We start from the raw sequence: 14,570 nt of genomic DNA, 5'->3' as shown, positions 1-14,570 counted from the left end.
CACTGGGTGATACTTGGGCCAGTTACTGCTTCTCAGCCTAACCTATGTCACAGGGCTGCTGTGAAGGGAAGGGGAGGAATCATGTACTCTACCTTGGAGGAAAGGTGGGATACAAATGTAAAGAATAAATCAAATAAAGCCTTTAGACAGGTGCCTGAGTTTGAATCTAGAACTCTATACAAAGCATTTCTAGGACATACACCTTAACCACTTACTCTATAAGATAGCTTTTAGTAACAGCAAAATGTAGAATTGATATTCTCTTTTCACACCTTCATTATTCATACATTATAAATATAACATGTGGCCTTATAAAACAGTTTCAACATACTAGATTTTAGTAAGAAATTCTGTCCCATTCCACCCCCACTCCAAGAAACAGAAAAGAGCAGAGAGTGCACTAGTAATAACTTTCACTATCAACTTTCACTATTAGTAGTAAAGGTCTTTAGTATAATGCCATTTATGTAGGATTACTCACAATGATATTTGGTTGTACGCAAGTAAATATTATTGAATTAGTTGAGTTCAGGATTTGCAAGCCTCAAATGCAGTTTAAATACCGTAGATGAATGTGGTCGCTTCACATTCTTGGAGTTCAGCATGGGATGAGACGCACAGTAAGCAGGGTAAAAATAACAATACTCTCCCCTACCCCACATGAGAGAGGGAAAATAATAACTTTTCTGTCACTGTTTATTTGAAATAGTTTTCTCTTAATGCAGGCATGCCCCTACCCAATGCCTGCATTTTCTGGAGCCACCAAAGAGTGATTGAATGCATGGTTTCTGCCTAGCCACTGGCCCACTATTTGTCCTGTAGTCATGTGTGCTGTGTTAAGGTGTGGGCCTCTGAGAGTGCTGGACCTAGGCAGATATATTTGCCCCACACGGGAAGGCCCTGACATGATGTAGTTATGAATGCTTGGAGAGCGGAGCAAACAAAAGCAGACAAGCAGCTCCAACTCATGCTTTGTCTTTACATTTGGAAGCTCAAACCATGGTTTTGGTTCTAAGCTACAATTAGTGTAAAGCATGCTTTGGTGTGAGGTCTGATTCAAGCCAAACTGTAAGATAAATGAAATTAAGACAGTGTATTGTAAAGTATGCAACCGTACAGCCCAACATAAGAAGTTGACAATTTCAGATTATGCAAGAGGGCTTCTAAGATGTATAGTCCGTTTAAGAGAACTGGGAAGAGATGCTTGCATTTCCTGGCACACCTCAAATCAGACATTGTACAGGATAGAATCATTGTACAGGATGGGGGAAATGGTATATGAAACTAATACCAAATGTTAATTCAAAAGCAAGAGATCCTGTTACCTAACAGCTTAATACCTACATACCTCTTATCTGGAAGAGGTGCAAATTAAAAAGGTATCTGGAAAATATGATGTGTGCTTCAGTAATCATGTTTCACTCTAATGCATGAAAGATAATATTTATAGATTAATAAATTATACTATAATCAATGGGCAGAAACTAATAAGAGATGACTGGGTCATATTAGATACATTCAAGAATAGTTTTTAGTAAAAATGTTTAAGACTTAGGGAACACAGAGCCACACAGGTTGAATCACTTGATATTCATTTGAATCATATCTAGGGATCCATGAATCCTTTGCTAGCCAAATTTTAGACTATCTGCCTTTTGGGAATATTTACTAATATTGCTGCTGAATTCATTCTACTTGGAAGTTTTATAAACAAACTGACCCCCAATCTCATCCTTTCTTTCTGTAATGTGGTTTCTATCAAAAGAAGAACCAAAGGAAAAGTCATTCCAAATTAGTCATTCCAAACCACCAGCTGCTAAGGATAAGATAACCTCATGATAACACTGTTATTGTTATCTAATGCTAGATTATACCTTACTCCATCGCATGGAATGACAACTCAAATCCCCAGATGTAGATAAAAAAAAAATATTATGTGTGAATGTATGCATAGATGCTCCATATGTTTGTAATCTTACAACACAAGATATATTTTACCCTGCAGAAGCAACAGGTTTTTTTTAGAAATACTGTACAGTATTTATTTTTCAGGCCAAAAAAAAGGTTATTTCATTCTGAAAACATGCTAGGTTTTCAGAATTGAGAAAATAAGTGGAAACGAAATGTGCTAGATTTGAGCCAGCATTCGAAGAGATGGAATTTGGAGATGAGGAATCAATCTTCCAAACATTATAGTAAGTTATGGTGCAATTCTGAAAACAGATGAGCCAGCTTGTAGAACTGAGCAAGGCAAATAAATGAAAACAAACTACAAGATGCCTAGAGTAATTTATTTTACAGTTTTAATTAGGAGTCAACATGACATTATTAACAACTGGAAAAAAACAAACAATGTGAAATGGGAAGAAAAGGCCTTGAAAAAATAAGGAAGGAAATCAGGAAGAAAGGAAAGAAAGAGTGAGAGAAAGGAAGAGTATGCTGTCCATTTCTCTGGTACCTTAAATAAGGCATACTGAAGTTTAAGTCACAGGAGCAGCATTACGGCACCTGAAAGACAAAAAGATTAAAATCTTTGAAAATGCATTCTGCGTGCAACCTTTAAATTCTGAAAATCTTAAATAACAAACAGTATAAAAATATATAATAAAGTCTTACTCATCTTTCAGCCAACAATTTCCAGGGGTTTTGTTCAAAAATTTCACACCTAATGGCCGTAATAATATGATTCTCTTGAATACTTACGATTCCATCACTTTATTTTCTCTTGCAATGTTTTCCTCACTGGGATGGCAAAGTCACCCTCAATTACTTTTCTCTAGTGAAGAAAGACAATGAAGTACTTTACATGTGATGCATGACTAGTTATAATTGTATGAGTATTCTGCTCATAATGGACAGCAAGTACAATGGCAACATGGAAGCTTTGAAAGCCCTCATGTATTAATGACTGCAACGTTTTCAGAAGCACTACTAATTGTCAGCACCTGATTATGAAATCATGCTGAATGTTTCAGAAATATTCAGCACCTGGATTCATTATCTCTGAGAACTCCCAGAAAGTACTGAACAGAACTTAAAAATTCACCCCTTGTGTTTCTTTCCTCACCAACTCCTTTGTACCTCTTTAACAGATAACATTCTTACTGATAAGTATTAGAAAACAAGTGAAATCTGATTCCTTTCTATACTAATAAATATGGCTTTACCTCCTTGGGGTAAATGAACAGCTATTTAATAAATTTGCTAAGAGAAGACAGAGTATCACCCCATTTAAAAATGACTAAGTGTGCATTCAACATATCCCCATTAAAACTTAAAACTGCATACCATGAAATAGTAATATTAACTCAGATTTTCATTTGGTGTCAGCAATTAATACTTACACAAATATCCTTCAGAGGATCCATGTTAGATTGGTAACATCAGGAATATCCATATCTTTGACGGTAAGGTTTCTTTCTGATGACTTAAATAATTCTGTCCAAAACATCTTTCCGAAATTATCATCATATCTGAAGGTGTGAACACTTTAGAGCTGGTACCGTATCTGTTTTCACTATTTCTTGGTTGTGAAAGTCCTATGATCTATTCCACAGTGCTGAAATACCTCTAATTGCAGTGTGTGGCCTTTTCACATGAGGCCACTTTTTGGTCTCTATTACCTTTGGAATTCAAGTATTGGATTTAATTTATGTCTTAATTGTTTCAAATGCCACCATTTCACACTTTTTTTCTGGAAAAAATGATACTATACCATGTACTATAAATATTATTGCTTTTATTATCAACGCCACTGATACTTTTCTTTTAGAAGATACCACTATTAAACATTGTTCTGTTAAGTGAGTTGCATCTCATATTAAATTGCACTATGATCTAACCTAATGTTTCTGCAGGTGATATTCTAATATTCTTCTAGAATTAAAATTTATACTGGAGCCTTATTTGCTCCCCCTGGGTACCTTGAGTTGCGCCCGGTGAGAAATGAAGGAAGCAGTCAAAAGACACGAGGCTTCTGGCTTCAAAGGGAGAAAGATTTATTCTGCATGCAGAAGGCACTTGCGGTGTTCAGACACCCAAAGCAAGTACAAAACTAGTCAAATTTCAGACAGTTCTTATAGACAGTTCCCTGGCTCTTCCTCTTGTCCATATAAGGAACATTTCCTGTTGTACATTTCCTGTTGTACATATAAGGCAAAAAGGGACATTTAGCCCTGAGTGGGTTCATGCGTACTCCAGCAAGGCCACCCTATCTCTTGACCTAGGCAGTTCCTCTCTGCACAAGGACAGCTACAGTACTCTCTGTGTTATCTCCAGACTCTTTAGTCATAGCTTGCCAAAAGAAATGCAATGCAGATCAGAGTTCACAGCTTTACAGAGATGTTTCATACAGAAAAGCTTAAAAAGTTCTTTTATACTTAATACATTCAGGTAAATATATACAGGTTAGCTAATTAACTCCTTCCAATACTCCCAAGGGAAAGATCAACAAAAATAGAGGAAGGCAGAAATATTTCTGTTTCAGAATTATTATTATTTGGCTAGCACCAATCCAGCAGTAAAAATCCCCTAAACGCATATATGATTATTCTTGTCGCAAATTAACATTTTGGAAGCACTTATAGATGGAGAATTGAACAATATCCAGTTTAGAAACTGTTTAGGGGGAAAAACCAACTAGCTAGGGTTAAAATCTCAACTAAGATCAAAGGAAACCTGACATTGCTTGATACACCAAATTTGCTAGGATAAAATTTGGTACTGATGAATTAGTAAAAGTGTTCTGAAATAGCTATGCAAAACCTGCTTCCCCTACAAATTCTATAGCTATCTGGTAGTCACTGAAGTCACGCGAGCCCTTGTTGCCTCATGATTTATTCCCTTTTTTTAAATCTATAGATAGGCTGGTTTATTTTGCTGCTGTTTCATTTTTGAAAAAATGAATTAATATGCTGGAATTCTTTAATTTAAAAATTCTAGCCATATTGTGCTTGGACTAGTGAAATAATCATATTGCTTGTTGTTTGGGTATATTTTTGTTTGATTGTGGGGATTTGTTGGGCATTGCGTTATCACATGTCCTGATAAATCCTGTTTTCACCAAGATATGTTAATGGAATCCATTGTTCATTTCAATGGAGGTGCCCTATCCCCATATGTCCTATCCTTGGCACACTTAGTTTGGGTCTATCCGCTAAAATGAAGAAGTCCTTTAAAAGGCTGGGAGACCTCATACACATACATATACATAACCTACCATGTGTATATGTGATCTCTGGATTGGGGCAAAGATGCATAGACATTATACAGAGGAAATATATTGCTATATAATATATTATTCCAAAACTATGAGATACAAAATGTATGCAAATGTTTTGTCTGAATTATGCAAAAATCTCTCTGTGTTATTTGTTTTGCTAAGTTTAAGATTTTTTCCCATTGAATTCATGGTCTAGACTAGCCATCTTGCTAAGCAGCAGAAACTCCAAAAATTGCTACAATTTAGATTAATTCATATATTAATACATTCAACTGTGTATTTTTCTGGGTCAAATTTGTATTATTTTTTCAAAATATTGTAAACCAAAAGAAAGAAGGCAGTTTCCAAGTTGAAATAATGTGCATTTTAAAGTTGAATGGCTTAGTTCTGAGTTTGAGAAGGATGATGAAGGGGAAAATAGCAATGTAACAGTGCAATCCTGTAAAAGTCTACTCAGAAGTAAGCTCCATAGAGTTGAATGGGGCTTACTGGCAGGTGAGTCTACAACTGGAAGCTAAAAAGATGTATTACAGATTGAGAAGTTGTTGTTTTTTAGTAACACTATGCAACATTCAGAAGTAAAGTTAACGGAAAACATAATATTTGATTTTAATCTTATAAGGAACTCTATCTCTTAACTGTATCGCTAAACCATGGCCCTGATCCAGTGGCTCCATTGTAAATAAGGGGCTCTGATTAAGAGTAAGAAGGGGCTTCCTTATTGTCTTCTATTTCATGGGAAACACCAAATATACCCATATGGAGCTCTACCTGCTATTGAGTTGAATGGGACAGACCCTGCCTATACAGAATGCCATGCAAAGTACAATGCAACTTCACATAAAGGCAATTCTACACATGGTGAGGTCTGCTTTATGAGAAACATATGTGCTTTAAAGTATGTGTACATGTGGCAGAGACAAATTCTTGACTCTATGGCACAAGTAATGATTTTCGTGTCAACATATATACCGTTCAAAGTGGATGTCAGTTTTAGAGTATGGACTGCATATATACGCTAAATGTTATAACATGTGAAGTGGACCTGGATGTGCAGGGTTTCAAAAGCTGTATCCAGAGCACTTACCCTCCCCCTCAGTGAAACAAAAGCACGCAAACACACACACACACACACACACACACACACACACACACACACACTATACTTATTGGAGAACCCATCTACACTACAAAGTGTTCCAAGTCACTGCGGCTCACAACTAGTTAAGAGGATTTATTCTATATGGGTTTCTGTAGAATGGTTTGAGTGGCAGTGCTGTAGGTGTACTTGGAGCTCTTGTTAATATGATCAACAAAAGGAAGAGAAAGAGAGAGCTGGGAAAAGTGTAGAACAAAAAACAAAATTAAGTAAATTTAACTCTAGCCACTTTGCTTCACCACTGTAACATAGCATCAAAATTAATGCTTCACACAACTCTGTAATCTATACATGACTTATTCTCAATTTCTTCTACCTCTATGCATTAGCAGTGTGCTAGGCAATCATATATTAAAAAAAACAAAGTTCCCTGCCTTGAAGAAAGCCGGTGACATACAAAGGGTAAGGTAGAAAAGGGATGAAGCTAAATATATGCAACCTTTATATACAGTACATATATTTATTTATTTATAATTAATATTACTACAAAATGTCAACAATCCCCATCTGTCCTTTCACTTAGCAATCTGTCATTGCAAGTTGTGCAATAGGCTCAGTAGGCATTGCAGCAGAGGTGGGTCTCAAGGAGATAAAGGAGAGGAGAGTTGTGACCTTATGGATCAGTTCAGGGAGGGCATTCCATGCATACGGGACAGTGTGGAAGATGCTAAGTTAAACCTGAAATTATGCAGAGCAGCAGTTCTCCAGGTAAAGACTCAAGGTGTGTGTGTGAGGTGCCTATTTTTGAGACAGAGGCAGTGTGGTTTTGTAAGTAACAACTGGCTATTAAGCAGGCAAGTGAAATAAGTGATGCAGGACTACACCAAACTCCTGTTACTTGCCACTGCTTTTCATAGGGCTGCTTCATTCATGAGTTTCCTACATGAAGGGAAACTCGGTGCAGAAAAAATATGCGTACACCCATATACATTGTTGGGCATGAAAATGGCACAAATGTTTATTCTGTCTTGGTTACACATGTTCAGAAGCTGCAGCAGGTGGTTCCAAATACAGGTAACCAAAGCAGAACAGACATACAACATGACGTGTGTGCACATATTTTTTTCCTACCCGGGGACATGCCATGCATGAAATAGCCCTAAGTGATCACCAGTTAGCACAGTAACTTTGAAATAATGACTGGGGAACAATTGGGAAAGGATCTTAAACATATAAAGGGAGAGGGAGTGGGGATGAAGGAGGCAAGACAAAAGAAAGAAATGGGATCATCTATTTCAAATGTGAAGGAAATTAGGTTATTTTTACGTGATTTCAGTTCATTATCTAAATAGCTAAAACATATTAATAAATTATTTTTATGACTGACAAACTGGACCATTTACAACTATGTATCCTCCTTTAATATGAAAAGGTGTAGGGGAGAAAAAACAAATTAAAAGAGATAAAATGCTTCCCCTTACCCTTCTTCTTCCGTACTGAAGCTTGAAAATAGAAAGGGAATGAATGGTAAATAAAATGTGAAGAGAAGGTCATTCTAAAATGATAAATCCCTGTTTGAGTCTCAAGCACCAACACTGAGCGTACTCAGTACTATGCTTTCGCTTTTTCAAATCACCATAAGTATTAGCAACTCTAGCACAGGCTATGTTTAAACTCTAATTCCAAAAGATACAATCTAAAAGGCAGAATACCATGGCTATGCCGAAAAGGAAGACCTTATCTCAAAAGATAAACAGCATGATTTAGATTTTTAAAAATATCAGCATGATTGTGGAGGGGCGGTGGCGGGGAATATTTTAACAGGGTTTGAATTCAAAGGGGAAAGAATTGTGACAATTTCTTAAGCCATTAGTTCCTGACAATCTTAGTGCAGATTCTAAAGAGGGTAGACATGAATTAGAGGTTGTGCAACACTAATTGGGAAGCAGCCATGTAATATTACAGGGGGCACAAAGCTGAACATGAGCTCCACAGAACCACTAAATTAGTTCCTTGACCCAATGGGCTGTTTCCTCAAAAATAGCAGCCCCTTAATGCACAGAATAGCTAACTGGTTTAAAACTGAGGGGGAGTTTTTAAACAAAACAATTCATTCACAAGAAGGAGGACACTGTCATGTGTTCAAAGAAAAGAAAAGAAAGAAATTCCACTGGAATACCACAAGGTAAGGAATATTATTGGTCACAAATAAGAAGATTGTAGTGTTGGACTGAAACATTCAGCCCAGACTATTGTTGCTTTCAAGGTGGGGAAGAATAACACCCCCGCCCCTGAAGATCGGAATCAAAGAACTTTAGGGTGGGAGTGAGCTAATCTTCAGGCTGGGATGGGAGAGGATATTTGTAAAGGACCATAAAAAAACTCTGCCAATGTTTCAAGTGGCAGCTTGGCTGCCCTGAGCAGTGCATTGACACACCTAATTATGCTGTGTCATGATATGGTATCATTCCTAGAGGCATTATTGAGGGTGGTGGTGGGGAATGGTTGCTGTTGTGGCAACAAAGCTTTTCTATTGTTAAAAAATAAAGTATCATGATTGAAGTGTAGACCCACATGGACTCCAAAGTTCTTTGATTGCTTCCCACCCATACACTATAAAAATCACCAAACCCGCCCCCTGCTTTCAAGGGGAATTGAATGGCCCTGTGAAAGTACAGTGGGGGGAGGATGGTCCAGTTTAAGAAGAGAGAGTACAGAGAAAAGTAGGAAGAGGAACCCATTAAGAAGAGGGACAAAACAAATACACTATCAATGATAAATAGTGAGCACATGCTTTCCATGCAGAAGGTTCCAAATTCAATCCCTGGCATCACCAGATGGGACTGGGCAAGATTCCCGTCTGAAACCATGGAGAGTCATTGTAGGCAATTTTGAGCTATATGGACAAATATTTGTACTATGTTCCTATGGCAGCTTCCTGTAAGTCTATCTTTTTTATATATTCTGGCAAAATAAGGAGGCAAATAAAAAAATATTTTAAAGCCATTTAAACTAGTTAATAAAACATTTATATGCACAACTATTTTTGTTAGACATCACTGATGAAAGGAAGTTGATAAATAGTAACAGCAGCAACAATAATAATTTAGATTATTGACATGACTAAAACGTAATTTTCAACTCCATATTCTGTGCAGCATGAACGCTTGCATACTCTTATAAATGGTAGGTGGTCTTTCAAAAGACACCATCACATCTACAGCCTTATCCTATGCAAGTTTACACAGAGGAACATACAAATGACATTAGTGGTATTTACTCCTAAGTTTGCAGAGGACTATAGCTTTTGCATATTTAGCAGCATTGGTAGGCATGCAGAAATATTTTAAGTATTGTGTGGTCTTTCCCTGTATCAAGGATGTCCTGTTCTCTTCAACAAAATTGCAGAAAATATTGCTTACAATTATGTCATGGAAGTAAATAAGGAAGCTCCTACTCATACTGTACTAAGTTTCCTGTATGCATGCATGGACTTTGAATCATGTTTGGTGTGGATATCTCTAGCTCTTAAGATATTTTTTCACCATAGCAAAGTACTTAATTTTCTGTAAAATTATATAACTATTTAATATAAACCCCAAGTTTCTGTATTATAATGGTCAGGAAGACATTTTCTTTATTGCCAACTCCTTTAAGGTTATATATGCCTTCCTTTGAAATCTTTCAGTGATAGCCTTCTCAAAAATAAAATATCCAATATGTGTAACCAGAAGGCAAGAGCTTTTCTTGTATTTCTTTAGAGAAAATGTGAACTAACTAGAGTTAGACCTGGACAGAGTAATTATCAGGCTGACCTGTTTAAAGCGTTAAAACGTGTAGCAATTGATTCCTTCCATGGTTGCTTTTATAGGTCTTAGCATTCTACCAAGAACTACTGTATAAGAAAACACAAATTTCCTACGGCCACACCTAGAACCTTCCTGCTGAGCTTATTTCATTCCAGCTCCCATTCAAATTTGCCCTCCTTGGCGGGAAGACCACCCCGATACTGCTGGCCCAGGGGAATTTCCGCAGCAGCAGCTGGCCAGCAAGCAAGCGTGGCCTGGTTGCCGGGGATGAAGGCAGAGAGTGAAGGGGCTGCTATGGTCCCCCCCCCCGTGGACATGGTGAGCAACCATTATATCCACATGGTTCCAGGATTAATCATTAAGGCATTCAGTGCTGTCAAGTATCCCGTTTTCCCCAGGAATCTCCCTTATTTCAAGCAGTTTCCCGCTGCTATCCCTTATTTTTTATATCCCTTTAATTTCCCGTATTTTCAAAGGAAGCAGCTCCTCTCCCTCCCCCTGCTGGCCAGGGACTGGGAAGACCTTGCCTCCTTGCAGCCTCAAAGCAAGCGGGAGCCATTTCCTGCGCTTACAGACGTTGTAGCCCACGGGCAGCGTTTCCAAAGTACAGTAAGCCTACTGCGCGCATTCACACCAGTGCCGCCCAGTTTTGCTTCTGGCTCCGCCCACCACTGCCATGTGACTGTCCCTGGGATAGGTGAGGCTGCTGATCCCTTATTTTCAAATCCGAAACTTGACAGCTATGAAGGCATTTCTCATCTTTGCTGACATCATCTTTTCACCACTGCCTACTAGGCAACATCTCCTCTGAGGAAAGGGAGTGGAACTGGCTCAGCCCCTGACAGAAGCAACTTTTCTCTTGCAGGTAGCTGTCAGGCACCCAACGATGATGCAAGCAAGTGGGACTGAATTGCTGTGATTCACTCAAGCCCAAGGTGGAGGCCTAGTCTTCCCTTCATGGCAGTTGATTTCAAATTATAACCAAAGTAGAACTGCCATTACTTTGAAGTTTCATTTCTTGGGGGAAAGAAAGGAGCTCAAAAGGAAGGTGCAGTTGTGGCCCAAAGAAAGCTTTTTCCTGTATCTCAAAACAGTTCATGAGTCGGATGCTAAGCTGTATAAAGGCAGCATTGTGAGGAAGTCAATTACACTGAGTACTACTCATTTTCATAGCTTAAATAGGTCACCCTGGTGATTACTCTCTCTGCTCAGGTGTAACTTCTAGTTAGCTTACAATGTCCAGACTGAAGAAAAATGTCCTAGTTAGCCAACAACATCATTATTTTTATGGTTCATAAGGGAACCTTTCCCATTTTTCCATGGCAAATGAACAAGGACTGTGCTATGATACAAAAACTTGTTTAAAAGGATAACTTCATGATATTCAAAGCAAATGAAACAGGAATTTTATGGTTGGCAATTTTTTTAAATAAAAAAACCCCCAATAACTCTCATATAAAATAGCCTCCTATTTCCCACCTAATCCTTCCGAAACCTAAACAGCATTAATTGCAACTGGTCTGTTGTGTTATTTAAAACAAGAAATAGCACAAAGGAAGGCATATTTCTGAATACATTGCTGATAATTCACAATCAAGCAATAAATTTAAATGTAGATTATATAAAAAATAAACTCTTCATCTGAGAAACCTCTGTAATTTCTATTTTAAAATGTTTCAGCTTAATACCTCTAAAGGTATTAATAAACTTGATGTTACCTAGGACTCAGCGAGAGTAGTAAAGAAAAAGTGATTTATATGCATTGTATGTGCAATATAACATTCTGCCAACAGATGGCGATGTGGAGTCCCGTTTTTCTCTACCTGTTTTCCTGTTTAAATTTATGGTTTAAACTGAAACACTTCTTTGAAGTGTCTAGATCCAGCACTTGACATCAGGCTATCTAAAGTGTTTTTATTGTAACAAATATTTGATTAGTAAAAGGTAGGAAAATGCTGAACTTTTTTCTTTAAATAAAAAAGGCCTTGTATCAGAAATATATTAACCTGAATATTGTAAAAATGGATTCTACTACTACAACACTATTTTTTTATGCACAAAAATAGGTGAAGTAAAGATTAAGAAATGTTCTTGTTCATGCAAATTCAGGATGCAATCCTATAGACGCACACATGCAAGTAAGTCCCATTGAACTCAATGGGATTTACTTCTCAGTACACAGCCATAGGATTGCACTTGATTGAATAAATAAAGAAATAAATAATGGTAGGCCCTAATCCAGGAGGAGAGATTAAAATTATGGTAGGGAACATCTGAGAGCTGAAACCTGCTTTCAGCTAACAAATTGCTTTTGCTGGATTGGGGGCAATGAACACCAATAAGAGATACGTAGTTTCCTTTCAGGTACAACACTTTGTTTCTGGGTCAGCTTTTATACAATGACAGCTAGCAGCTTACCTTTGTCCACTAATGAGAGGCCACAGAAATTTAAAATAAAACAATATTAGATAAACTGATTTCTTAGGGGGGGAAAACAAGCTAATAAAATATGCTTATAGCATTAAGATGATGTGTAAAATAACAATGCACATAAATGATAAAACACATTCTGTCGCAGAGCCGGAAACAAAATTAAACACAACAAGATCACTCATGCTCATCATGCACACGTGGGAATCTCCAGAAAAGCAACGTTCATTCCCATGTAATTTCCCCCCCCCCCCAATACCACGTTCTGTACAGGGTGCAGTTCACTTTCAAACAGTCTTAACATTGCCTTTACATCTCTGCTATTGCAGCATGCTCATTAAGAAACACTTTCTTACCAAGCTCTTCAAGTTCTGAGGTCATTGACTTAGACCGCAAGGTCAGTGCAGTGGTTGGAGCCCGTTTTGGAGGTGGTGGGGCTTTGCATTAAACAGAAGGACATACATGATAAGAAACATCACTCACTGTATGCTCATATATGCATTATTCATATTCGACACAAAAATGCATTACTAATTAAATGAAAATATGTTTTTCTCTATGTAGCTAATCAGTTAACTGATCTCTGGAAACAACGTTTACAGCAGTTTCCACACATAGGAAAGGAAGACACGACAATATTTCTTTGACATATATTTTATTTTAGGAGATATTCATGCCGCGTTCACAACTAAGCTTATGCTATTGAATCTTATATACTTAAAGATTTATCAAATGAGACATGGTATTGTAGAAGTCTGTAAGCTCTGCATTTCTACATTACTCAAAGAGCCTCACACGAACAGCTTGTGTTAACAGCAGCAAATGACCTGAAAGTTATCTGACTGACAAGTGGGTTTGACCAGAAATCATGACTGGACACAAGAAGTGAACAGGAGAACCACAGACAGTGACAGTTTATAATAATGCTTCTAAATCTTTGAAAAGAAAATGATTGAAGCTGTGTTCATTGATAGTTTGAGTTAGACACATAAGTCATTGCAGTCTACAAAACAATGATACATTAGCTGTGCAGAGCTCAAAGCAGTCAAATGCTCCAGAATTTACAACCAGAGGTAAATATTTAAGTTGTTACATCCAAAGTGTGTCATATCAATTTTTGCTTCCCTGCCCGAATCAGCTTATCTCAAGTAGTCCTTACTATGTTTGTTACTGAAAGTCACATATATAAAACTGGCAGCTGTTTGAGCTTAATAGTTCATGCATTCAAACGGTACAACTTATGCCCTGCTTTAGAAGTAGATAATGGAGAGCAACTCCAAGCAGACATATTTTTGGCCAAGTTATTTAAAAAGGAAATGAGCTTTATATGTAAATGCACTATGCTATTGACCTCTTTTTCACAGGACCATGCCAAATGAATATGCGGGAAATGGTCATGTTATGAGAGATAGTATGCCACTATATAGGATTCAAATCAGTCAGGAAAGACCCATTAAACAAGCCCTGCCCACATGGTTGGGATATTCATGCACATTTTCCAAACGTGCAGAACTGCACCAGAAGGAACTAGTTCTCATGTCAATTGACATCTATTAAAAAAGAGTATTTGTTCAACTTTGGAAATTAACTCTTCCGTAAAATAATACAACACATATTAAATTGTGGGATGAAGCTCAAATTGTGCAAATTGAACATAACCTTCCATCAATAATTGAGGACTCCAATTATTCCAACAGTGCTGAGAATGAAAATAAAACTTCGGTGCAAGTCTTCCACAATTCCAGCTTCTATGTATTCTTCAACTATTATGAGGTTTGAACTAGTATGTGGTGTTCCAAGTCACTCCACCCCATTGGAATGACTAAAAAATTGAAAAACCATGCACATTAGGTGCTAGGGGTCAAAATGACCTCACAAAATGCTGCTTAATTTATTAGTTACTTGTCATGTCTACATATACTTAGCCTAAAACCTTTTATTTCAATTTCTTGTGAAAAGGAAAATAGAGGATGAAAAAAATCTATTTTCATACCAAATTACTCACTTTCCT

At 37.3% G+C, this 14,570-nt stretch overlaps 1 protein-coding gene across 10 annotated transcripts in view; it reads right to left on the bottom strand.

Annotated features, from left to right (window-relative positions):
* The window catches only part of SHANK2 (SH3 and multiple ankyrin repeat domains 2), a 315,835-nt gene that overhangs the window by 39,208 nt on the left and 262,057 nt on the right, over window positions 1-14,570 (bottom strand). For 6 of the 10 annotated variants that reach the window (XM_033150235.1, XM_033150297.1, XM_033150287.1 and 3 more), the window contains 3 exons: window positions 12,916-12,996; window positions 12,548-12,556; window positions 7,802-7,822 (listed from right to left, as the gene is read on the bottom strand). The exons of 1 other annotated variant lie outside the window; for it this stretch is intronic. In XM_033150235.1, coding sequence (XP_033006126.1) covers window positions 7,802-7,822; window positions 12,548-12,556; window positions 12,916-12,996 — 111 coding nt within the window. The remainder of the gene's footprint in view (window positions 1-7,801; window positions 7,823-12,547; window positions 12,557-12,915; window positions 12,997-14,570) is intronic. 3 more of the 10 variants (XM_033150242.1, XM_033150259.1, XM_033150269.1) reach the window with 2 other exon arrangements.

The sequence above is a fragment of the Lacerta agilis genome, chromosome 1 (genome assembly GCF_009819535.1).
Source record: "Lacerta agilis isolate rLacAgi1 chromosome 1, rLacAgi1.pri, whole genome shotgun sequence".
Lineage (NCBI taxonomy): Eukaryota > Metazoa > Chordata > Lepidosauria > Squamata > Lacertidae > Lacerta > Lacerta agilis.
This window is presented reverse-complemented; position numbering and strand designations above follow the sequence as displayed.